At 40.3% G+C, this 27,050-nt stretch overlaps 1 protein-coding gene across 1 annotated transcript in view; it reads right to left on the reverse strand.

The window, feature by feature from the left end:
• Positions 1-27,050, reverse strand: part of LOC126416914 (uncharacterized) — a 306,432-nt gene that overhangs the window by 241,645 nt on the left and 37,737 nt on the right. The window contains exons 3-4 of the mRNA XM_050084797.1: positions 26,300-26,462; positions 1,170-1,445 (exon numbers count right to left, since the gene is read on the reverse strand). Of these exons, the coding sequence (XP_049940754.1) occupies positions 1,170-1,445; positions 26,300-26,462 (439 nt within the window). The remainder of the gene's footprint in view (positions 1-1,169; positions 1,446-26,299; positions 26,463-27,050) is intronic.

Consider the following 27,050-nt stretch of genomic DNA (forward strand, 5'->3'; position numbering starts at 1 on the left):
CCAAGTGGCAGCAGGAGAGCACACACATAGATGTAGGTTATACTTATGCAAGCTTTTGGAGCCAGTGGCTCCTGCTGGCAGATAGATTGAAGGGGAAAGAAGAGGGGTGAAGGAAAAGGACTAGACAAATTAAGGAAAACGGGTAGATTTCAGAAAAGTCACCTAGAACCATGGGTCAGGAAGACTTACTGGATGGGATGAGATCGGAAGACTTCACCATGCCATCAAAAATCATGTATCAGGCACACAAAACTATAAATTCCAAGAACAGGTCATTGATCCCATTGAATTTGGGATGGATGGGGAAGGGAGTCAGCCATGCCCTTTCAAAGAAACCATGCCATCATTTGCCTAAAGTGATTTAGGAAAATCACAGGAAACCTAAATCACAATGGCTGAATGCAGGTTTGAACTGTCATCCTCCTGAATGTGAGTCAGTGTGCTAACCACTGTGCCCCCTCACTCAGTTACCTTGGATTTGCAACAAATATTACAGAGCATATCCTAAAATGAAATGAGATGAATTATGTGCTTGCATAGAAAAATCAATATCCAACATTGTAAATAGTAACACAATTTGGCTGTACGTTCATGTGATGGTTTTTGATCGACAAAAGTTATTATAGGAATCAGACTGAGCAAAAGAATGGTATGTATGTTCTTCACTGCAAACAAACACACTGCCATAATCACACATGAAGTAGATGGAACAATAACATTTTCAACAGAACCCAGGAGAAGTGCCCACAGGAAAATCTGTTTGAGTTCTCATGCAATCAAGCAATGCACCTGCTCACAAGGGTGCCAGAGCCGAAGTATCCATTGTGAGCTGTTGAATCAAGACATTTTCACACACACCCTACAACTCACTCACTGAGTGAGCTTTCTCTGTTCTTAGATGTGGAAAGAACTGTCTATATTCAATTTCAGCAGCACCAGAACTGTCTGCCTCTGCCTTGGAAGTGTTCCTGATGAGATTTCACTGGGAGGTGTATTTTACTTTACCAAGCAGTTTAAGAAAATGCACCAGGAACATAAAGCTTAAAGGATATAATTTGAGAACATGTGCAACTATGTTTCTAGAAAGGCAGGAATTTGTATCACTTTCTCAAAACCTTAACAGTTACCTTTGAATCAAACAACCAACAAATATCAAGTATGATACTAACCAACATCTTTGCAGAATGGAATCTCACAGGGTGCCCTTATTGCAGGACTTCCATCGCCACGATCCAGCGGGCACCAGGGACCTCTCAGATTACCATCAGGATTACGACAGAAGCGACCAGCACTTGATCGTGAGCCCTCAGGAAACAGTCGATCAGCAAACCTTCCCTCAGGAAATAGCTCACGATCAGTCCATTTAGCGCACTTGCCACTGTCTCCAGAAAATGGTTTCTCAACATTTCCAGAATAGTCTATGCCAAGACCACTCATCTTACAATCTAGAAATTAGGTCAGTATAATCAAGAACAAAGAAGCTATTTATTTTCATTTACATCTTTAATCTTACATATTGACACATATATAAGATATTACTTATAATGTTTAATAAATGAGAGAAAATAAATAACAGTAATTACATATATTAACAATATTATGAAAATAACAGATTGCTACTCACAGACACAGCACAGACACTGATTCGCAGACATATCAAAAAGACTGTCAAATAGGTAAACATTCACATGCACATGACTACTGTCTCTGCCTGCCGAGGCCTTTTGGCTGAAAGATTACTTGTTTGACAGTATTTTTGCTGCATCTATCTATGACTCAACATCTCTGCTATATGGTGAGCAGCAATCTGTCCTGTTAATAATATTGTCATTATTCCATCCTGGATTTTCCATTGTTTAATTACATGTATTAATATTATGTAGAAGTGCATTGGGAAAAAATGGTCACTTTAGCCTTGATATGTGTCCACCTGCATGAGCCTCAATAACAATTGCAATTTGCTGTTACCTAAACTGTGTAAAATTCAGATTTTAAAAGACATAAATGCCCACCCATTTCTTCCAGAAGTAGTAGTGTATGCTGGTCAGAGCAAACAGTTCGCATCCCTGCACATCCAGGCAGACCCAGGTATTCTCAATGTCACTTATACAGATTGGTTTTATATGTATAATTAACACTTACCATAATTAACATTAAGAGGGAATTTGATTTGCCCGAGCAGGTAAATGTCTACAGTCCCCCGCAATCCACTGACATCTCTTCAACCCCTGAAGATGAGGAAGTTTGTGGGAAGTGTGATGAAAAGAGACTTGCATGAAACTCTTTACCCAAGCCCGTGGGTGGTGATTCCTTTGGCCTATGGGTTGCGATTCCTCTTAGATGAACAACTAAGAGGAACTGCAATTCATGAATGGGTTGCAAAGTACCTTGCCTTGTAGCAAAGCTGTTTTTGGTAATGTCTGTGGTTCCAGTCTGTCATAATCATCTTTCAACTGGAAATCAGATGTTAATTTGTAATACTCCATGCTATCTGCAACAATTAGTAAATCTGTAGGACAATGTGTTGTGATACACCAGTGAACATTGCCATTTCCTTTATAAGATACCTTTTTGTGAGCCCTGAGTCAATCAGCACTATATGCCCTCAATGAATATTTTAAACACTAAGCTTCATTGTTTTCCATGTATCTCACATAAAGAAGAACCTTCATGTACATGTAATGAATGAAATATACATTGAGAAAATAAGCAGCTATTAGAAATAGCACTAACAATTAAATGTTGTTAAGCTCCTCTAAACTATTTCTGTTTACTCAAGCTATATTTAACATGATAAAATTTAATGGAAAGTCCCTACTTTGGGGACAAAAGAAGAACAAGAAGAAGAATGAAAGGAAGAATAAGCTGTTGCATCCTAAGTTATATTAAACAGTTTTTTATACATGTAACAGGAATCATTAGTTTTTGAATTTGGAAAATAAAATGTTTTGTATAATGTCAATATGGTAAATTATTAACTTCCTTTTCCATTTACAGAGATTTTTGATTCCTTGCTTCATGACACACAGGAGCTTGTTTAAGAACTTTCTACTGTATCACAAAACCCTACTCTGAACCTTAAACAGAATCACTACCTATACACACTGCCTGACAAAAAAGTGAAGCATTGACAAGACACTCTGCACGTCAATGTAGAATGTACACACCATCAACAGGTATGTAAATGGTTAGAGATGCAATTCTCTGTGACAGATAGAATGGCCACAAGTGTATGTTAGTGTTGTTCATGTTTAGTGTTGTTATCAGACCTGGTAGGGTGTATAAGAGGCTTGAGCAGCATCAGATGGTGGTTGATTACTATGAACGACACAGAGATGACACTTATTTGAGAGACAGTATTATGAGCACCTGAATGACTTTGAATGGGCTTCATTGTTGGTCTCCATTTTGCCACCTGCTCAAATTGTGCAATATCCAGATTTGTGGGGCATTCAGATGTGACAGTAGCCTAACATTGGACTGCACAGGAATCTAAGGATGGGCATACTTGTCATCAAGGTTTCAGTCAACCATGTCTAACTACAACAAAGGAGGATTGCTGTAATGAGCACAAAGCACATAATAACACCTTCACATCTGCACCTGTGATTCCAGAACAAGCAAATGGCCTCACTGCAACTTCCTGTGTTATCACACAAAATTGGTCAGAGACTAGTAACAGCCAGATAAGGGAATTATCATCTCATGCCTAAGTTTCCATTACCACCACAATACGAAAACCTGCATTTGGAGTGAGGTCATGACTAGGAAGCATGCACTGCTGATGAATAGCTTCACATTATGTCCAGCAATGAATTGTGTTTCTGCACTGCCCCAGATGAACACCATCAATAAGTATGATGGTGACCTGGGGAGAGATCTCCTTCTTCCAATATTTTGGAGAAGGATAGCAATATTACACCTGGTGGGGAGTTATCAGATCATGGCTAGTAGCAATTGAGGGACTTGTGACAGTACAACAGTACACTACATACATCCTGTGTCCCCATGTGTTACCTCTCATGTGACAGTATTGTGGTGCCATTTCTCAAGAGGTTAATGCTTGTCCACACATGATAGATGTCTCTATAAACTATCTGATGTTGACCCAGATAGAACACATGGGGGACCAGATCAGATGTCTACCCTGCCCCAGTATCAGTATCCAGGATATTCAGATTGCTTAAGAAGAGGATACAAAGGTTTTATGAGACCCTCCAAAGCGAATCAGTGCATGCAGGCCAAAGGAGGTGCAAAATTATATTGAGAAAAGGGCTCATACTGCCAACTTCTTAGTAAATTTGGCTCGATTTTGTAATCATTGAAATAACATCACAAACCTCCTCAACCTGTTAAGTTTCACTTTGCTTCCTCCTTCCCTTCTGGGCACTTCACTCTTTCTTGTCAGGCAGTGTAAATACCTTTCTGTCTTAGCTTTTATCTGTGCAGACAATTCAGTAGAAAATTATTTTTATTAGAAGTGACCATTATCATTACAGAGTACATTTATTAGAAGGGAGCATTAGAATGTCAAACTCCTTGAAGATGTCTCTGTCAGAGGCACCTCTATTAATTCAACCTGGTAAGGGCCCCTGAAAGAATCAGTTGAATAAGTGTTTGGTAAGCAATTTCTTTCATGGATGAATTATATTTGCTTAGCAGTCTTCCAATAGATGTCCACCTGACATCTGCTTTACCTACTGTATATTTTATGTGGTCATTCCACTTTAGATCAGTCCAGATCTAAAGGTATACACTTGCACACACACACACACACACACACACACACACACACACACACACACACATATCCATCCACACGTACACAGGTGTCTGTGTACATGCGGATGGATATGTGTGTGTGTGTGTGTGTGTGTGTGTGTGTGCAAGTGTATACCTATCTTTTTTCCCCCTAAGGTAAGTCTTTCTGCTCCCGGGATTGGAATGACTCCTTACCCTCTCCCTTAAAACCCACATCCTTTTGTCTTACCCTCTCCTTCCCTCTTTCCTGATGAAGCAACCGTTGGTTGCGAAAGCTTGAATTTTGTGTGTATGTTTGTGTTTGTTTGTGTGTCTATCGACCTGCCAGGGCTTTCGTTTGGTAAGTCACATCATCTTTGTTTTTACTGACTAGTTCATTACAAATCATAGAATAAAAGTATCATGTTGCAGGATGATAAACAATTACTCGATCACAATGTTTAGAGAGAAATTATTGCAAGAACACTGGGAAGACACTTATAAATTAGAAAGGTTTGAGAGATAGTTTAACTCTTTCTGTGTTTCTAAAGCAATCAGTCGTTTTTCCTATCGAACAAATAAATCCCAAATTGAACAGAAACAAGGATAACAAGTGGGTAACTCTTGAGGTTAAAGACTCTTGCACTAGAAAGAGAGAGCTATACATAATTCAGGCAACAAGTTGTACTCAAGCTCTGGAACTCCATTACCACCAGTACTGCAAAATCCTCCAGTCTGTCATTAAAAAATAAAAATTAATGTAACATGATCAAAAGAAAAACACTAAAATAATAAGTTGAAAATTATTTAGAACATTATAAACAACAAACAAACAAACAAAAATTACCCAAATTAAACTGAGACCCTAAAGTAACCTCTGGCAGCAATGGCGACACTTTTAAATCATAGCCCACCAAATTCAATGATTTCTTCCTTGCAGTGGCTGCAAACATTGCATGCATAATAAACAACCAAAGGCGAATGCGTTAGATTTACTTGAATAGACACTGCACCCACCACCAACTGACATTAGTTTAAAAAATACGTTCCCTAAGGGGATCAAGAATGTTCGTCAGATCATTAAAAAGTATTAAATTCTGTAGCTAGGACGGTTTCTAGCAGAATATTAAAATTTTGTGCTGGTCTAATAGGGTTACCCCCAAGGCGTCTTTGTGATAGATCAATGATATGGGACATATTTCCTGACAGACTTAAATAAGCTGTAGTAACATCTATCTACAAAACTGGAGATAAGTAAATCACCTCTAGTTAGCTATATCATTCCTTCCACTATTTTCAAAAGCTTTTGAGAAAGTGCCCTACGATAGCATACTGACTCATTTAAATGAGCAGAACTCATTAACAGCTTCTCAGTTTGGCTTTCCTAAAGGACTCTCTAAACAGAAAGCAATACAGTGACTTCAAAAAAGTGCTAGCAGAGATAAATAAGAAAAATATCCTGTTGATAAATTCTGTGACATTACCAAAGCCACTGCATAGGCTACAAAATTCTACTTGGCAAACTAAAATGTTATGACATTACTGACATGCCTCTTACATGGATGGAATATTACTTTCCTAAGAGAAAGCAGACTGTGCTTCAGGCATAAAACAAACTTCAGAATGGGAGAAGATAACATGGGGCTAGCCACTCTTGTTTCTTACCTACATAAATGAGCTTACAATGGTCTTAAAGGGTGTTCCAGAAAGTCTGAAGTTTGCTGGTGAACCAGCATAATAATCAAGGGCGCAAACTCACTGTTAGAAGATACAGCTTGGATGATAGCTAAAGAGTCTTACAAGTGGTTCACAACTAACAATTTAAGTCTTACTCCCATGAAGATCCATATTACCAAACAATGGAAAATCCAGGATATAGTAACAACAATATTGAAGTGATAGATAACTAACTGCCACAAAGAGGATGCATGAAAAAGAATGCTTGAATGAAAAAGAATGCTTGAATGAAAAAGAATGCTTGAATGGAAAAGAATGCTTGAAATACACTCCTGGAAATTGAAATAAGAACACCGTGAATTCATTGTCCCAGGAAGGGGAAACTTTATTGACACATTCCTGGGGTCAGATACATCACATGATCACACTGACAGAACCACAGGCACATAGACACAGGCAACAGAGCATGCACAATGTCGGCACTAGTACAGTGTATATCCACCTTTCGCAGCAATGTAGGCTGCTATTCTCCCATGGAGACGATCGTAGAGATGCTGGATGTAGTCCTGTGGAACGGCTTGCCATGCCATTTCCACCTGGCGCCTCAGTTGGACCAGCGTTCGTGCTGGACGTGCAGACCGCGTGAGACGACGCTTCATCCAGTCCCAAACATGCTCAATGGGGGACAGATCCGGAGATCTTGCTGGCCAGGGTAGTTGACTTACACCTTCTAGAGCACGTTGGGTGGCAAGGGATACATGCGGACGTGCATTGTCCTGTTGGAACAGCAAGTTCCCTTGCCGGTCTAGGAATGGTAGAACGATGGGTTCGATGACGGTTTGGATGTACCGTGCACTATTCAGTGTCCCCTCGACGATCACCAGTGGTGTACGGCCAGTGTAGGAGATCGCTCCCCACACCATGATGCCGGGTGTTGGCGCTGTGTGCCTCGGTCGTATGCAGTCCTGATTGTGGCGCTCACCTGCACGGCGCCAAACACGCATACGATTTTTGGCACCAAGGCAGAAGCGACTCTCATCGCTGAAGACGACACGTCTCCATTCGTCCCTCCATTCACGCCTGTTGCGACACCACTGGAGGCGGGCTGCACGATGTTGGGGCGTGAACGGAAGACGGCCTAACGGTGTGCGGGACCGTAGCCCAGCTTCATGGAGATGGTTGCGAATGGTCCTCGCCGATACCCCAGGAGCAACAGTGTCCGTAATTTGCTGGGAAGTGGCGGTGCGGTCCCCTACGGCACTGTGTAGGATCCTACGGTCTTGGCGTGCATCCGTGCGTCGCTGCGGTCCGGTCCCAGGTCGACGGGCACGTGCACCTTCCGCCGACCACTGGCGACAACATCGATGTACTGTGGAGACCTCACGCCCCACGTGTTGAGCAATTCGGCAGTACGTCCACATGCCCACTATACGCCCTCGCTCTAAGTCCGTCAACTGCACATACGGTTCACGTCCACGCTGTCGCGGCATGCTACCAGTGTTAAAGACTGCGATGGAGCTCCGTATGCCACGGCAAACTGGCTGACACTGACGGCGGCGGTGCACAAATGCTGCGCAGCTAGCGCCATTCGACGGCCAACACCGCGGTTCCTGGTGTGTCCGCTGTGCCGTGCGTGTGATCATTGCTTGTACAGCCCTCTCGCAGTGTCCGGAGCAAGTATGGTGGGTCTGACACACCGGTGTCAATGTGTTCTTTTTTCCATTTCCAGGAGTGTATTTTCAGCTTTTGGAAAGCGCTTCTTCAGAAGAAAAAAACTCTCACACTTTCACACTAGCTTATCTTTTACATAGAGACTCACATCTACACCTTTATCTACATCTACATACATACTCCACAAGCCATTGTATGGCACATGGCAGAGGGTACCTTGTACCATTACTACTCTTTTCGTTTCCTGTTCCATTTATAAACAGAGAGAGGGAAAATCCACCATGAGAGCCCTAATTTCTCTTATCTTTGTAGTCCTTACATGAAATATATGTTGGTAACAGTAGAATCATTCTGCAGTCAATTGCAAATGGTGGTTCTCTAAATTTTCCCAATAGTATTTTGTGAATAGTACATCCTCCCTCCGGGGATTCCCACTTGACTTCCTGATGCCTCTCTGTAATACTTGCATATTGATCAAACCTACCGGTAACATATCTGGCAGCATGCCTCTGAATTGCTTTGATATCTTCCTTTAATCTGACCTGGTGAGGATACCAAACACTACAGCCATACTCAAGAACACGTTGCAATAGTATTCTGTATGTGGTCTCCTTTATAGATGACCTACACTTTCCTACTATTTCCCCAATAAACTAACGTCAACCATTTGCCTTTCCTACTGTCATCCTTATGTGCTTGCTCCATTTCATATCAGTTTGCCAAGATGTTCACTTGACTTGACTATATCAACATGCTACTAATGCTGTATTTGAACATTACAGTACTGTTTTGTTTTCTACTGATCTCCATTAACTTACATTTTTCTACATTTAGAGCAAGCTTCCATTCATCACATCAACTAGAAATTTTGTCTAAATCCTCCTCCAGTCACCCATTGATGACCCCTTCCATATATGCAGCACCATCAGCAAACAGATGGAGATTACTGCTCCCCTGCTTGTCAGATCATTTACACACATAGAGAATATGAGAGGGATGGAGGGATATCTGTTGAGAGGCCAGACAAATGGGTGGTTCCTGAAGAGGGGCAGCAGCCTTTTCAGTAGTTGCACAGGCAACAGGCTGGATGATTGACTGATCTGGCCTTGTAACACTAACCAAAACGGCCTTGCTGTGCTGTTACTGCGAACGGCTGAAAGCAAGGGGAAACTACAGCAATAATTTTTCCCGAGGGCATGCAGCTTTACTGTATGGATAAATGATGATGGCATCCTCTTCGGTAAAATATTCCAGAGGTAAAATAGTCCCCCATTTGGATATCCGGGCGGGGACTACTCAAGAGGATGTCGTTATCAGGAGAAAGAAAACTGACGTGTAACGGATCGGAGCGTGCAATGTCAGATCCCTTAATCGGGCAGGTAGGTTAGAAAATTTAAAAAGGGAAATGGATAGGTTAAAGTTAGATATAGTGGGAATTAGTGAAGTTCGGTGGCAGGAGGAACAAGACTTTTGGTCAGGTGAACACAGGGTGATAAATACAAAATCAAATAGGGGTAGTGCAGGAGTAGGTTTAATAATGAATAAAAAAATAGGAGTGCAGGTAAGCTACTACAAACAGCATAGTGAATGCATTATTGTGGCCATGATAGACATGAAGCCCATGCCTACTACAGTAGTACAAGTTTATATGCCAACTAGCTCTGCAGATGATGAAGAAATTGATGAAATGTATGATGAGATAAAAGAAATTATTCAGGTAGTGAAGGGAGACGAAAATGTAATAGTCATGGGTGACTGGAATTCAAGATTAGGAAAAGGGAGAGAAGGAAACATAGTAGGGGAATATGGATTGGGGGTAAGAAATGAAAGAGGAAGCCATCTGGTAGAATTTTGCACAGAGCATAACTCAATCATAGCTAACACTTGGTTCAAGAATCATAAAAGAACATTGTATACATGGAAGAAGCCTGGAAATGCTGACAGGTTTCAGATAGATTATGTAATGGTAAGACAGAGATTTAGGAAACAGGTTTTAAACTGTAAGACATTTCTAGGGGCGGATGTGGACTCTGACCACAATCTATTGTTTATTAACTGTAGATTAAAACTGAAGAAACTGCAAAAACATGGGAATTTAAGGAGATGGAACCTGGATAAACTGACTAAACCAGAGGTTGTACAGAGTTTCAGGGAGAGCATAAGGAAACAATTGACAGGAATGGGGGAAAGAAATACAGTAGAAGAAGAATGGGTATCTCTGAGGGATGAAGTAGTGAAGGCAGCAGAGGATCAAGTAGGTAACAAGACGAGGGCTAGTAGAAATCCTTGGGTAACAGAAGAAATATTGAACTTAATTAATGAAAGGAGAAAATAAAAAAAAATCAGTAAATGAAGCAGGCAAAATGGAATACAAACGTCTCAAAAATGAGATCAGGGGACTTATGACCATAGATGTTAAGTCCCATAGTGCTCAGACCCATTTGAGATCGACAGGAAGTGCAAAATGGCTAAGTTGGGATGGCTAGAGGACAAATGTAAGGAAGTAGAGGCTTACCTCACTAGGGGCAAGGTAGATACTGCCTACAGGAAAATTAAAGAGACCTTTGGAGAAAAGAGAGCCACTTGTATGAATGTCAAGAGCTCAGATGGAAACCCAGTTCTAAGCAAAGAAGGGAAAGCAGAAAGGTGGAAGGAGTATATAGAAGGTCTATACAAGGGTGATGTACTTGAGGACAATATTATGGAAATGGAAGAGGATGTAGATGAAGATGAAATGGGAGATACGATACTGCGTGAAGAGTTTGACAGAGCACTCAAAGACCTGAGTCGAAATAAGGCCCCGGGAGTAGACAACATTCCATTAGAACTACTGATGGCCTTGGGAGAGCCATTCCTGACAAAACTCTACCATCTGGTGAGCAAGATGTATGAGACAGGCGAAATACCCTCAGACTTCAAGAAGAATATAATAATTCCAATCTCAAAGAATGCAGGTGTTGACAGATGTGAAAATTACTGAACTATCAGTTTAATAAGTCACAGCTGCAAAATACTAACGTGAATTCTTTACAGATGAATGGAAAAACTGGTAGAAGCCAACCTCGGGGAAGATCAGTTTGGATTCCACAGAAATGTTGGAACATGTGAGGCAACACTGACCTTACGACTTGTCTTAGAAGAAAGATTAAGGAAAGATAAACCTACGTTTCTAGCATTTGTAGACTAAGAGAATGCTTTTGACAATGTTGACTGGAATACTCTATTTCAAATTCTAAAGGTGGCAGGGGTAAAATATAGGGGGCGAAAGGCTATTTACAATTTGTACGGACACCAGATGGCAGTTATAAGAGTCGAGGGGCACAAAAGGGAAGCAGTGGTTGGGAAGGGAGTGAGACAGGGTTGTAGTTATTCAATCTGTATATTGAGCAAGCAGTAAAGGAAACAAAAGAAAAATTCGGAGTAGGTATTAAAATCCATGGAGAAGAAATAAAAACTTTAAGGTTCGCTGATGACATTGTAATTCTGTCAGAGACAGCAAAGGACTTGGCAGAGCAGTTGAATGGAATGGACAGTGTCTTGAAAGGAGGATATAAGATGAACATCAACAAAAGCAAAACGAGGATAATGCAATATAGTCGAATTAAGTCGGGTGATGCTGAGGGAATTAGATTATGAAATGAGACACTTAAAGTAGTAAAGGAGTTTTGCTATTTGGGGAGCAAAATAACTGATTATGGTCAAAGTAGAGAGGATGTAAAATGTAGACTGGCAATGGCAAGGAAAGCGTTTCTGAAGAAGAGTAATTTCTTAACATGGGGTATGGATTTAAGTGTCAGGAAGTCGTTTCTGAAAGTATTTGTATGGAGTGTAGCGATGTATGGAAGTGAAACATGGACGGTAAATAGTTTGGACAAGAAGAGAATAGAAGCTCTCGAAATGTGGCGCTACAGAAGAATGCTGAAGATTAGATGGGTAGATCACATAACTAATGAGGAGGTATTGATTAGAACTGGGGAAAAGAGGAGTTTGTGGCACAACTTGACAAGAAGAAGGGACCGGTTGGTAGGACATGTTCTGAGGCATCAGGGGATCACAAATTTAGCGTTGGAGGGCAGCATGGAGGGTAAAAATCGTAGTGGGAGACCAAGAGATGAATACACTAAGCAGATTCAGAAGGATGTAGGTTGTAGTAAGTACTGGGAGATGAAGAAGGTTGCATAGGATAGAGTAGCATGGAGAGCTGCATCAAACCAGTCTCAGGACTGAAGACCACAACAACAACATATCACACTTTCCTGGGGCACACCCAATCATATACTAGTCTCTGATGAACACTCATCATCAAGGACAACGTGCTGGACTGTATTACTTAAGAAGCCTTTGAGCCACTCATATATCTGAAAACCTAATTCATACGCTCAGACCTTCATTAACAGTCTGCTGTCGCACACTGTGTCAAATGCTTTGTGGAAATCTAGGAACGTGGAATCTGCCTGTTGCCCTTCATCCATAGTGTGCACAATATCTTGTGACAAAAGGACAAGCTGAGTTTCACACAAGCAACTCCTTCTAAATCCATGCTTATTTGTGAACAGGTACTTTTCTGTCCCCAAGAAATTTATTATACCTGAACTGAGAAAATGTTAAAGAATTCTGCATTACTTTTCCACAACAGATGTAGTCGATACCAAAAATAATTACGAATTTTTAAACATTTTAATATTATCTTAACTATCTTTCAACAAGAATTGCAAATGTTTTATACATGTTGTATTATATTTAAGGCTAAAATGTAATGTCTTTATTTTTGTTGTTACAATCAATAAGTGCTAGCTTTGAATGTACAGTTAAAATTACTTTTCTTCAATAAACATTTGAAATTATGAAATATTTTGAATACTTAAAATTTCTATAATTAATTATGCAATTTATTAAATTAATTTCTGGATTCATTTATAAATTAATGATATAAATTGGTGGAAAGTTATTTGGCAAGAAAGTTTGTAAACTCTTTGGAATATTCTTAGTCCCACAGAATGGATTATTAGTGGTTATGCCTCCGCTGTGATCGAGCGTGTTTTTAACTTTGGTAATAACAATGTAATTTTCAGTTTTGTTGTAGTGGAAATTGTAAAGACAGTGTGACATAGAAAAATGTGAGAGAATATAATCAACATAAAAGTAAACATTACTGCTCAAGCAATTCTTCATAAGTTATTACATCAATTGGAACCACGAGAACCTATTGTGGCAAAAATTTAAGCTTTAAGGATCAGCTCCTAGACATGAAGATCTGGAGCCATCTACAAGAAAAGAAAATAAGTAAAAAGTTTATTGTAAATCTTACTCCTCTTGAAGCTTATTAAAAAAGTTAACTATAAAGATACAGACAATCAACAATTGATGTGAGAGAGGGGAAGATTACAAGGTCCAATTAATTGGGCCTTTGCATGGGGAGAGAGATTTGTGACAACACAAGGTAAGAAGAGTGCCAGAGCCACAAATTACTTCCTCTAAAACTGAATTGGGATTCCATCTGGACCTGGCAGCTTATTTGTTTTCAACTCTTTCAGTTGATTCTCTACACTAGGGAGGCCTATTACTATGTTCTTCATGCAGTAGCCCATGTGAAGATTGAACAATGGTATGTTTGTAAGAGTCTCTGCATGAATTATTTCTACACCAGACTGGTCAACAAGTGACCAGACAGAAGCATTTGACAAGCTCAGCAATTTTATGTAGGGCCAAATTTTCTCAGGATTTAGCAAGATCTTTCTCTAAGGTTTGATTATGGAAGTGGTTGTATGTTTCATGTATTGCTCTTTTAACTGACTCATAAATTTTTACTAACTTTTTTCTATTCCTCCACACTGTGACTTCCATCAGTTTAAAATTTGCCCACAATCCCTCTATGTAACTCACACTGGAACTGAATGATGTCCATTCATTGTCTAAGCTGTAGCTTAATAACTGCTTATCTGCTCTTTTTAGCAACAATACTCTTCTAGCCTTGTTAACATATTTATTAATTTTTGTTTCTTTTGTCACTATGATGACATCATGATCACTAATTCCTCTCTCTTTACTAGCATTGTTGATAAGGTAAGGCCTCTTCACAGGCTAAAATACTTCCATTGTGTGAACTCTGTTAAGCAAGCTGCTCAAGACAGTTTTTGGAAAATGTTTTCAACCTACTTCACAAGAATGTCCGTACCGCCTACAGTGAATCAATAGGTCTCCCAATCTATACTTGATAGGTTAAAGTTAGCTCCAACTAATATTGGTGATCTGGGTATTTTATTGCTACTGAGCATGAACTTTCTCTGAATGATTCTAAAACTGTCACAGCAGTATGAGGTGACCAGTTACCTCATTCTGTTACTTGATTGAGAAGTAGCGGCTCTAGTCTCGGAAATTGACATATGGCCATGAGAGCGGTGTGCTAACCACATGCCCCTCCATATCCGCATCCAGTGACACCTGTGGGCTGAGGATGTCATGGCGTTTTTTAGTTTTAATATTATAATTTTGGAGATTTGGTACTATTCAGATCTCATTCAAGATCTTCACTTCTGGAGAAGAGGACCAAGATGTGGCAAAGGACCATATGTTATTATAAAACTGCCACATCCAGGTGCATATCTGTTGGCATATCCAAAGACATTGAAAATAAAGGGTGTTTACCCTGATAAGGATTTCAAAATGTTCTATAAATAATTCTGTGTATTTTTTACATGTATGTCATGGCTTGTGTAATTATATGATCTATAAACAGTAGTTATTTAAGTTACGTAATTTGTTTCCTATGATATGTGTTGATAATATGTCACCATTGTGTGCCATGAACTGGTGTTCTAAAATGAGTGAACTTCAATGGAAGTGTTGTTGACTGACAACGATGTTGTTGTTTTTGTTGTGTTAGGCAGACTTTTTTTGCGCTGTAGTTACCCAATTTGTCCTTGCTCATTCTTTTGTACCTTGTTGTACGTCGCAAGAACTTCGATCTTCGCACTGTGCGGTGTTAATCATTCCATCCCAGCCTCCAGTCCATCCAGTCCTTCACTAACAGCTTCGCATCCAACCATCTGACCAGCCATCACCACCAACCACCATTCCATCCCAATGTCTTGCAGCTTCTCACCATCAGCATTACACCGTCGACATTGTACCATTATCGACATAATATTCAGAACATGATTGTCAGTTAAATAAATCTTGTATTGTGTGATTAACTCTATTTTCAAAGCTTCTAAACAGTTCTGCGAACATTTAAATGATTTCCTGTATTTTTTGTTCTGTACAAACTGAGTAACATTTTTTTTTTCAGTAGTCATGCTGAACACCAATACGTTTGGATCAAAGTTCCAGTGTTTTTACTAAATATGATAATTACAACCAGTCTGGCGAGGCCCAGAGGGGAGTTTTGATCTCAAGTTTCCTCCACCAACCGCACCTAAATAGGTGGGCCTCATTTCCATTGTAAAATCCATTCCCAAGAAAGTTAGTATGGTTATTTATGCATGCTGGTAATGAGAGTTGTTAAGGAAGTAATACAACTCAATGATTTTATTTGTAACCATAATATTCACCAACAAACCGTTTAGAAACTTCATTACATTGAAAATTATGTTACACCAATTTATCTGTTTGAATAGATGTTGTGATCACATAACTGTTTTGAAAAAAGTTTTGTGACCAAGAGGGGCCATGTAATGTCCCTACATAATGTTAACTGATGGTCCTATGCTGTATAGTAATGAGCTTATGTTATTTGCATCATATCTGTTATGTGAAGTGAAAAGGATGCCTTACCTATTGAATTTGTGTGTGCAACACAGACACGTTTTTTATTGTTGTGAATGAAAAAAAAAACATACATCTTAGTAACACAGTAGAGCACTTAACTAATTTTATTGTAATATTCAGGGTGTGAGTTCCAGCAATGATGCACTACCGTCATTGAGCTGACAATGCTCTTTGCTGTGAAAAAGAGCATCTACGCCTTTTGTAATTTTGGAGATAAGGAATGACTATTGGACATTGTTTTTTTGGGGGTCAGATACATAGTTTCCATACAGACACAATTTGAAGTGCAGAGGAGATACAACTTGTAGTCGCAATTATCAAGAAAAAAAATTTATCCTGTGAAAAAGAAGGTAAATATCAGCTACGAACTTTTATTCGATGTTGGATCCCTGGACCTTCTTAAAACGATTAGTGTGTTTATCAATCCAGTGCATAGAGATTTCTTTGCATATTAACAATACTGGGTGAATCTGCTACTATCATGGTCTGAATGATGTGAAATATTTCGCTGTCAGCTTGTGTGTTAAACATGTTCCCTGTGCCACCAGTTTATTAATAAGAAGATATCATACTGCCACTGTTGTTCAACCTTCTCATTCTGAAAGTGTTTCCAGAAAATCTTACTGTGGCTGTGAGTACTTCAGCTGCCACGAGAGATGGAGTTTTCATCATGAGTTGTAGCAGTTTTCTCAGACTTTGCCTGGCGTTCTCTGAGAAGATAAATTTTGTAACAGGCAACTTTGAAAAATTATATCATACCAATGCACAGATTTTTTAACTTCATTGACTTATTAACCAACAGAAAAGAGGCAAGCCTTTTGCCATATTGCAAAGCAAGGAAAAAAAGCAGAAAAAAAAGATACTGTCACAGGCAACACTTTTCTGTTTGTCTACCTGGATAAAACTGCTCACAAAAAGGTAAACAGAGCTGAGATTCACTATTGATTTTACTACTGTTACACACATAATACTCTAACCTGGAGCCAGGGGTCAAATCTATCATCTTAAAGAATTATTTAATTTTAATTCAATATGGATTGGCACTTCTCCCAACGACTCTCGCAAAGCAGCAGTTTGAATTGTGTGCCAATGTTTGTGCGAGAATAGACTACAGTACTGTCTACTGTCACCAGATAGTGTTGTTGCTTCCCATAGGTGGTGCATTGCAGCACCACTTGTTCTGGCTTAAGAGTACACTGATGGACCTCGATAAAACAACATGGAAGCAAATAAGCATGGGCAAAGGTGGACAGTGTTGTTTTTCTGGAGGGAAAGAGTGACTGCTTCAGACATCAACAAGATTTTAGTAACCTTTTGTGGAGAAACAGCACCAAGTCAAAGATCCATATTTCATCAGACATCAGATTTCAAAGATGTCCAGGAACTGCACACAAACCAAACAATGCCCTTCTTGTCAGTGACTCAATAAAGGGGTACAGGCAAATACTGTTTGATGGACATGAGAAGGCAACAGGGAACATGTGTACAATGGATGCACACTGGGTGCCCCATTCCCTCATCATTGTGCAGAAACAGAAGTGTGTAGAGATAGGCCAACAGTTGGTGCAATAGTACAGTGCAGATTCAGACAGTTCTCTGAACGTCTGGTCATCACTGATGAGCCATTCTTCTCCCACAAGACTCCAGAAAATAGATGCCAGTCTATGAGCACAAGCATACCGAGAACCTTCATCCCAAGAAGTCACAGCCAGGGCTATTCATGCAGAAACAAATGCTGGCTATGTTCTGGGATCATGATGGGATACTGCTGGTGGATTGGCTCCCCCCCCCCCCCCCCCCCTTCTCCCCCGTCCAATATGACTCTCAACAGTGTTTGGTACTGCAGTTCACTGCACCAACTCTGCTGATGCATTCAACAATGTTAAAATGGAAAATGGAGTCATGGCATTCTGTTCCAACAAGACAATGTGCCAGTCACCAGATCATAGCCACCATGTGCTGCCACCTCCTCTATATTTGCTGGTCCTGGCTCCTGGTCACTAATCCCTATTCAATCCAATGAAACAGGTCATACATGGTAAGAAGTTCATCACCAATAGCAAACTTCATGCAGTTGTCCACTAGCGGTGCTGGGACACCCCCAACAATGGTTTGCTATACAAATACGGAAGCCACCATAATGATGGCAAAAGTGCGTACACATTGGCAGGGAATATCTTTAATATAATCTGTATTCATTTGTTCAGTAAGCGGTTCCTCTCAACACAAAAAATTGTAGTGCTAATCATTTTTTAATACCCGAGGTGTTACATATTTTGACTTCTACTGGAATTATAATAGATTATAAGTTCTATAATACTACCACAGTTTGGCAGTGGCCATTCATGTGGACAAATAACTTGTTAGTTGACAAGCAAATGTAGGAAGTGGCATAGTGCGTGACATAGCAATGTGGAATCTCCTCACCTGTCATGTTTTCTATTCGCATAAATAACCAATTTCTTTTTTAATTTTTATTTTATTTCCAATACAGGCTACTTACACGATACGTGACACTTACATAAAAATTTCAAATGGTTAACTGAGCTTTCCCCAGCTTAAATTTATTACCCAAATTGTTATTTTGAGTGTGCTAATTTCATAAGTGAGCATAGTTCACATGACAGCTTTACTGATTACAAGATACAGCTAACTGAAATTAAAACTACTGTTCGTCATGTGCAGTACCTAGTGCGCTAATCAGAATATTTGGATAAAGTGACATATGCCATTAAAAAGGCTGGCAGTCCATGTCTTTAATAACAAACTTTAAAGTAATTGAAACTAATTAACTTATGAAATGATTAATAGTAAAGTTCTATACCATTATTTTTTTTATGGTATATTTTGCTTCTGTGCTTGTTAGATTCTGAACTTTGACACTGTACTTTTGGTACTCCAATTTTTAGGAACAAGACAGCATACTTCATTAATTGATTAAGCAACTACTTAAGATACTACATAATTTATTATAATGTAAAATCATTTTCAAGATAGCCACCATACTTGTAACTAAGGTATTCCCAAAGCAGACCCATAAGATGGTTATATGTATCTTAAAAATTTATTAATCTTCAACGTATTTTACAATCCACATTACTGTCTTGGTACAAACTCCATTCAGAATGGAAAAAAAATCTAACCTAGCCATTTTTCAAATGATTGTTTAGTTTCCGAAATCGACAAATATATCAACCCCAGCTTCTGTTACACCGACCCCACCCCAAAATAATCAGTCAGCACTCGAATGTGAAGGTGCTACCACTTACGACAAGGCTGCAGTTGGCAAGTAATCATATAAAATTTGTGTAGCTTAAAATTCTGGATGTGCTACCAACCTGTGTATTAAGTTGTAATATCAAACAATGGAAAATGCTTGATGGAATGTAACATTATTATGAGAAGGAAAGTTGCTACTCACCATATAGCAGAGATACTGAGTTGGAGATAGGCACAACAAAAAGACTCTAAAAATTAAAGCTTTTGGCGATTAAGGCCTTTGTCAACAACAGACACACATACACACACAGACTCGTGCAAACACAGCTCACACGCACTACAGACAGCAGTGGGAGGCTGTGTGCCAGCAGGTGAGGGAATGGGATGGAGAAGGGTAGAGGATTATGTGGGTGTGTTGGAAGGATAGAAGGCCCTTGCTTTGTGGCTCATATCCCTGCAAAGCATCTAGGTGCATCCTCCCACTACCACCTACTCCAGTCCTCTCATGGGCATCTCCTGCCCCATCAAAGACAGAGCCACCAGTGAAACCAGTTGCGTATGTGTGTGATTTGCATTTGTGTAAGTGTTTGTGTGTGCATGTGTGTGTCTATTGTTGACAAAGGCCTTAATGGATAAAACCTTTAATTATGAGAGTCTTTCTGTTGTGCCTATCTGCGACTCAGCATCTCCGCTATATGGTGAGTAGCAACTTTCCTTTTCATAATATTATTAAGTTGTAATATTTTTCATGAACCTCTTTGATTTGTTCTCGAACAACTTCAGACTTTTGAGGAGTATTATGTCAACAATACAAGCATTTAATTTATTTACTTGTGCTATTCTAACAATAAGTGTAATGTTTCATTGCCTGTAACAACTGAAACCAGTTTCATGACATCATTAAAAGGATACTGTAATCGTTTTGCCACTGAGAAACTGTTTTGCACGGTTTGGTAACTGACTTCCTGTGATGAACTTTTATGTGAAATATGAGACTGATTACCACAGTGTCAAAAAGTGACAGTGAAAGTAAAAATCTGTTGAAACTATTTAGGGTTTTGTTTTATATGTTACTGGGCACTTTTCCATTTTCAGCAACTAACTGAATTTCCACCAATGAGACTCCAAGGACCACCACATGTAACACACATTCCTAGCTTGCAGCTTAGCTGATCTATCACATGGCTGGTTCCACAGGTGGTTCTGTCTTTGATGGGGCAGGAGATGCCCATGAGAGGACTGGAGTAGGTGGTAGTAGGAGGATGTTTGGTAGTGGTCTTGCACCTAGATGCATTGCAGGGATATGAGCCACAAAGCAAGGACCTTCTGTCCTTCCAACAAACCCACATAATCCTTTCCCCTTCTTTATCCCCTCCCTTCCTCGGCTGGCACACAGTGTCCCACTGCTGCATCTAGCAACCCTATCCTTTTCCCACCACATCCATGCACACTACCTCAGGCAGCACTAGCATCTTCCCCCAAACCAATCTTGCTATCCCTCCCGCCCTCCACTACACACTTCTTCCTTACTCCACTACACACCCCAGCTACACTGCTGCTCACATCAAACACAGCCACAGTCAGGTCTTAGCACCTGGAGACAGTGGCCATATATTTGTGAGTTGTACTTGTGTGCATGTGTGTGTTTCTACTTCAGAAGGATTTTATCCAAAAGCTTAAATATTTCTAGGTTTCTTTTTCACTGTGCCTGTCTGCAAGCCAACACCTCCTTATGCAGTGAGCAGCAATTGGTCCTTTCCATATCATTTTTAGAAATTATTTATACATTGAAATGATCACAAAAATGTCCTAGAAACAATAACAATAACAACCCAATTAATGCCCAGTCATTAATTTTTGAATCTGGAATGTAGTTGTTTTGTTGGGCATAACACATCACAATATCCAGCACATCATCTGACAATAACTCAAATCTGTCTTTGTCTCTTGTTCAGTTTAAGTCTCCTGACTCCTCTTCATCTTTTGGAGATCAGTGGCTGATACAGAAAAACCTCAAGGAGGAGGCGGGAAAGATATCTTGAGCTACCTTTACTTTTACCATAATAAAAGATGATCTAATTTATTGATAAACTAAGGCTTACTATTATGTATAGTTATGGATGTAGACGCAGCTAGCTATAAGCTAATAGGGTACAGCACTATCTTTTTTTTTCCATGTAATATTTTTGCTATATGAAACATAATGTACAAATAGCTATAATACTTCTGACAACATTGATTGCATGTTAATGCTGATAAATTATGGCTTACTGTTATGTATGGATCTAGGTGTAGAGGCTGTTGTAAGCTAATAGTTTACAACATTGCTATATTTTTACTATGTAATATTTTGGTATGCAAAACATAATGTACAAATAGCTGTAACTCTTCTGACGACATCGATTGCATGTAGGTGCTGAAAGATGGATAAAATAAATAAATAAATCAAGTCACATGCAAAGTTTAATAAACTGATTATACACATACACAAGACAATGCTATTATATCATATAAAAAAGTTACAATTGTGGTTCTCTTCCTTAAATGATGAACTCTAGGTGGGTTGATGCATGGAGCACTTGACACTTAACAGAAAAACAGCATTAACATTAGCTTTTGAGCACTAGCCTTTTTTCAAGTAATAACATGTACATTCAAATGCATACTCCCACGTCCAAGGCATTACTCTTCCATCCTAAAATTCGTCATATCACATGTTACAGCCATTTTTTTGTATGCCACAACATTGAAAAACTTCTTTGTACTGTAGCAATAGATGCAGAAAGACAAGCAAATATTTTGTACAGCATGTGCCATGTATGATAGTCAGAGCTTGGACAAACAGACAATGCTTTCATAACAGAATACAATCAACTGATCACTCTAACTCTTGACTAGTTCACACTTGCATTTGCTACAACGAGGACTTTTTACTTATTCATTCTTCAGTCTTAATATTTCTGCTTCTGAATGTGTACTAGCTTCCTATTTGGCAAATAGTTCATATTTAAAATGCTATGTATTGAAGGTTCTCTGAACAAAAAAACAGTGCAACATTCGTGACTTTCCTTGAACAAATGCCAGACAGAATAACATATCAAGATCACTAGAATGGCCATGACTTTTCTCCTAGGTATGTGTTAGCTATCTATGAGCCAGGCAGGAACATATGAAGTATGATGATATGGATGCACTTGCTACATAAGAAAGTACAACTACCCAATAACTCGATTCAGTCGAGTTGACTGACGAAATAAACTAATGAATAGCATGTGGGCTGTCTGGCAGGGGTATCGTGGGTGGCAACGCGGGTGGCCCCGCATTGTGTACCATTAACATAATTCTTTAATGTGGTACAAAGGATGTTGTCAAAAACTACTTATTTCTATTTTAACATCATCTAGTGCTTGCTTCAGGTTTTAAGCACTGCAAGTGCTCTAACCAGCCAGAACGTTATGACCACCTACCTAATAGCTACTAACTTTGACTCAGGTAACAGCAGTGACATATCATGGCATGGAAGCAGTGAAGCAATGAGGCCATGGTAGCTTGCTAGAGGGATCTGACACCACATCTGCATCCACAAGTCACCTGATTTCCACAAATTTCAGGGATGAGGGTGACGAGCTTTGACACCACATTCAATCTCATCCCAGATTTGTTCGATTGGGTTCAGATCTTGTGAGTTGAGCGGCCAGCACATCAATTGGAACTTGCCTCTGTGTTCCTCAAACTACTCCATGATGTTCCTGAGCTTATGACATCGCACTTTATCCTGTTGAAAAGTGCCACTGCTGTTGGGAAACATGATCATTATGAAGGGGTGCAACCAGTGTATGATACTCGTTGGCCATCTTGGTGCCTTGTATAAGCTCCACTGGACCCATGGACATCCATATGAATGTTCCCCAGAACATAATGGAGCCACAGCCAGCTTGTCTCCCTCGAGCAGTACAGGTGTCAAGTAGCTGTTCCCCCAGAAGATGACAGATTGATGCCCTCCCATCTGCAAGATGAAAAAGGTATTGGGATTCATCTGACCATGCAATGCTCTGTAATTGTGCCAACATTCAGTACTGAGGCTTACATGCCCGTTTCAGTTGTAGTTTCCATGTTGTGGTGTTACAGTTGGGACATGCATGGGTCGTTAGCTGCAGAGGCCCAAGCATATCAGCCAGTTGCACCATTTCATCCATCTGTAGGGGGCAACTGTGCCACCGATGTCAGTAGTAAAACATTAACAGTAGAGTCTGGAAAAGCCACTCAAAGTGAAACCTATACTGTCTAGTACAATGTAAAAGCAGTAGATAAAAAATAAACATTTACGTGTGTTGTTGTGACAACCAGTCAAATCTCAACCTCCCTAACAGATGTTTGTAAATTAGATTCAGTGTGTTGTTTCACAAAAGTAAATCACTTAATTGAGTTCTGGCAACACTATGAGGATTAAATATCCATCATTCCTTGGGAAACACACCATGGCCCACTTACCCCTAGGGTCCAGTTATCCTGAGCTTCCTTAACATTTGTGAAAAACAACAACAGACCTTGAATTTAAACTTTTTGTCTTGTTCATATGTTTCCATATACTGCAGATTCCAACAATCTACATCCACCTTTATTTTGGCAAAACAACAACCCAGAAACCAACAAAAGATCTTCAGTGGATAGACAAATTGTGCACAGGAGATTGTTCTCAAAAATACAGTTGGACAGCATTGCTTTTAGAATTTGACTGTTCCCAACACAACACCCAAAAAAGCACACTTTCATGTAAATACACTCCTGGAAATGGAAAAAAGAACACATTGACACCGGTGTGTCAGACCCACCATACTTGCTCCGGACACTGCGAGAGGGCTGTACAAGCAATGATCACACGCACGGCACAGCGGACACACCAGGAACCGCGGTGTTGGCCGTCGAATGGCGCTAGCTGCGCAGCATTTGTGCACCGCCGCCGTCAGTGTCAGCCAGTTTGCCGTGGCATACGGAGCTCCATCGCAGTCTTTAACACTGGTAGCATGCCGCGACAGCGTGGACGTGAACCGTATGTGCAGTTGACGGACTTTGAGCGAGGGCGTATAGTGGGCATGCGCGAGGCCGGGTGGACGTACCGTCGAATTGCTCAACACATGGGGCGTGAGGTCTCCACAGTACATCGATGTTGTCGCCAGTGGTCGGCGGAAGGTGCACGTGCCCGTCGACCTGGGACCGGACCGCAGCGACGCACGGATGCACGCCAAGACCGTAGGATCCTACGCAGTGCCGTAGGGGGCCGCACCGCCACTTCCCAGCAAATTACGGACACTGTTGCTCCTGGGGTATCGGCGAGGACCATTCGCAACCGTCTCCATGAAGCGGGGCTACGGTCCCGCACACCGTTAGGCCGTCTTCCGCTCACGCCCCAACATCGTGCAGCCCGCCTCCAGTGGTGTCGCAACAGGTGTGAATGGAGGGACGAATGGAGACGTGTTGTCTTCAGCGATGAGAGTCGCTTCTGCCTTGGTGCCAATGATGGTCGTATGCGTGTTTGGCGCCGTGCAGGTGAGCGCCACAATCAGGACTGCATACGACCGAGGCACACAGGGCCAACACCCGGCATCATGGTGTGGGGAGCGATCTCCTACACTGGCCGTACACCACTGGTGATCGTCGAGGGGACACTGAATAGTGCACGGTACATCCAAACCGTCATCGAACCCATCGTTCTACCATTCCTAGACCGGCAAGGGAACTTGCTGTTCCAACAGGACAATGCACGTCCGCATGTATCCCGTGCCACCCAACGTGCTCTAGAAGGTGTAAGTCAACTACCCTGGCCAGCAAGATCTCCGGATCTGTCCCCCATTGAGCATGTTTGGGACTGGATGAAGCGTCGTCTCACGCGGTCTGCATGTCCAGCACGAACGCTGGTCCAACTGAGGCGCCAGGTGGAAATGGCATGGCAAGCCGTTCCACAGGACTACATCCAGCATCTCTACGATCGTCTCCATGGGAGAATAGCAGCCTGCATTGTTGCGAAAGGTGGATATACACTGTACTAGTGCCGACATTGTGCATGCTCTGTTGCCTGTGTCTATGTGCCTGTGGTTCTGTCAGTGTGATCATGTGATGTATCTGACCCCAGGAATGTGTCAATAAAGTTTCCCCTTCCTGGGACAATGAATTCACGGTGTTCTTATTTCAATTTCCAGGAGTGTATATTCAAGCATATCACCACCTTTTCAACCAAATTATATTATTCATTTATCACATGAAAGAAGGCACTTTCATGATTCTGGAGAGTTGTGTCATGCCAATTGTCATCATAAGATGGAGCCACAAAAGGAGCTCAAAACCAGGAATCAGTTATTGTGAAATGAGCAATAATTATTTATGTACCAATTTCAAAATGGTTCATTGTACAGTTACTTAATTCATCTGATTTTGAAAGTGTATTTGTCCTGCTTACTGATGATCCTTACTTGACTTCAGGTTCCTACATTTACATAACTAGAAGATACATACAGTATCAGACACTTGAGTTCGAATAATCTGCCTATTATAGCTGTGTTTATTAATATTGGTACTGTTGTCATATGCATTTTACTGCCAAACAGCTGCTCCTGTAGATGCAGATATTGATGTCTTTGTGTTGTAAAAGTACAAAATTTCTTCATTACGTTGCTTTGTTTTTGATCACTTAAAAACTAAACTCCTTCAAAACAGGCCATGAAGGCCCAACAGTAGTGACTGGCCGCCATGTCATCCTCAGCCCACAGGCATCACTGAATGTGGATATGGAGGGGCATGTGGTCAGCACACGGGTCTCTCGGCTGTACGTCAGTTTCTGAGACCATTTGATCACTTCCCCACCTCAGTATTGGAATCCTCATGTATAACGACATTTCTCTTAATATTCATTTACAGCAGATTTTCTTTCTTTCCATATGCTGGTATTTATGTGATCATCATTGTCAGTAATTTAAAATCATAATTCGTTACATTTGGATAAGTTTAGGCATTTACTATCTAGACAATCAAGGGTGATGCCCCTAACAATAAAAGTAAAAATGCAGTAGACTGTCAGCACAACAGCAGAGTAGAGATGGTTTAGAATGTCACCTATGTATTTCATACAGAACACCAATAACAATGCATGGATATGTCACCAAATGCAGTTTATGAGACTGTCACTGAGTTAGTGACTCAGGTGTTGAAGAGAAGTATATGCAGTAGTTACCTTTGGAAGAGCAGAGGGGAACATCACACTCTTCATATGGAACATCAGAATCAAGTGTGTAACACCAGGGCCCACGAGAAGCATTTGTTGGATTGCGGCAATAATTCCTCGCATCCTTGCGAGACCCTTCAGGAAAATCTTCATCTGATATATTTGGCGCTATCTATATCAACATATACATACATATGTCAACAAGCTTCATAAATGCACCAGAACATTTTCTACATCTGAGGACTCCATTCCTAAAGAATAATGATATAGGAATGGCATACACAGTATTTCACTATAATTATAAAAATGGAAGAATATTTATTAATTGCTAACCTGCCTAGATATGGCCACTGTACCCTCCCTAGACCAGTCACCTTACATTTTACAATGTAGATATACAACCATTTAAGTGACAATTAATCACAATATGTGACAGTATGCAGTTATTTTATTAAAACTGTTGTATGCATTACATTAACTATAAGATGAAATTAAAATTATAAAGGAAAGAAAAAAGGGTATTGCAAGAAGAAACATGGAAGTTCAAATGTGTCTAAGACAGAGTAATACCACTGAGGCTGTAAATTGTAGTGTTTAGCCTCCAATGTGGATTAAAGAGAAACCCAGAATCATTTCAAAAGATAAGCTGTTAGCTTTTTTTTAACTGAGGAAATGTATAATTTGTGTCATGTTTTAGTGCAGAGTAGTCTACAATTACGTGCTTGCAACACAAGATGAGTGTAGAAACTTGTCATACAAG

Source organism: Schistocerca serialis, chromosome 8 (genome assembly GCF_023864345.2).
Source record: "Schistocerca serialis cubense isolate TAMUIC-IGC-003099 chromosome 8, iqSchSeri2.2, whole genome shotgun sequence".
Lineage (NCBI taxonomy): Eukaryota > Metazoa > Arthropoda > Insecta > Orthoptera > Acrididae > Schistocerca > Schistocerca serialis.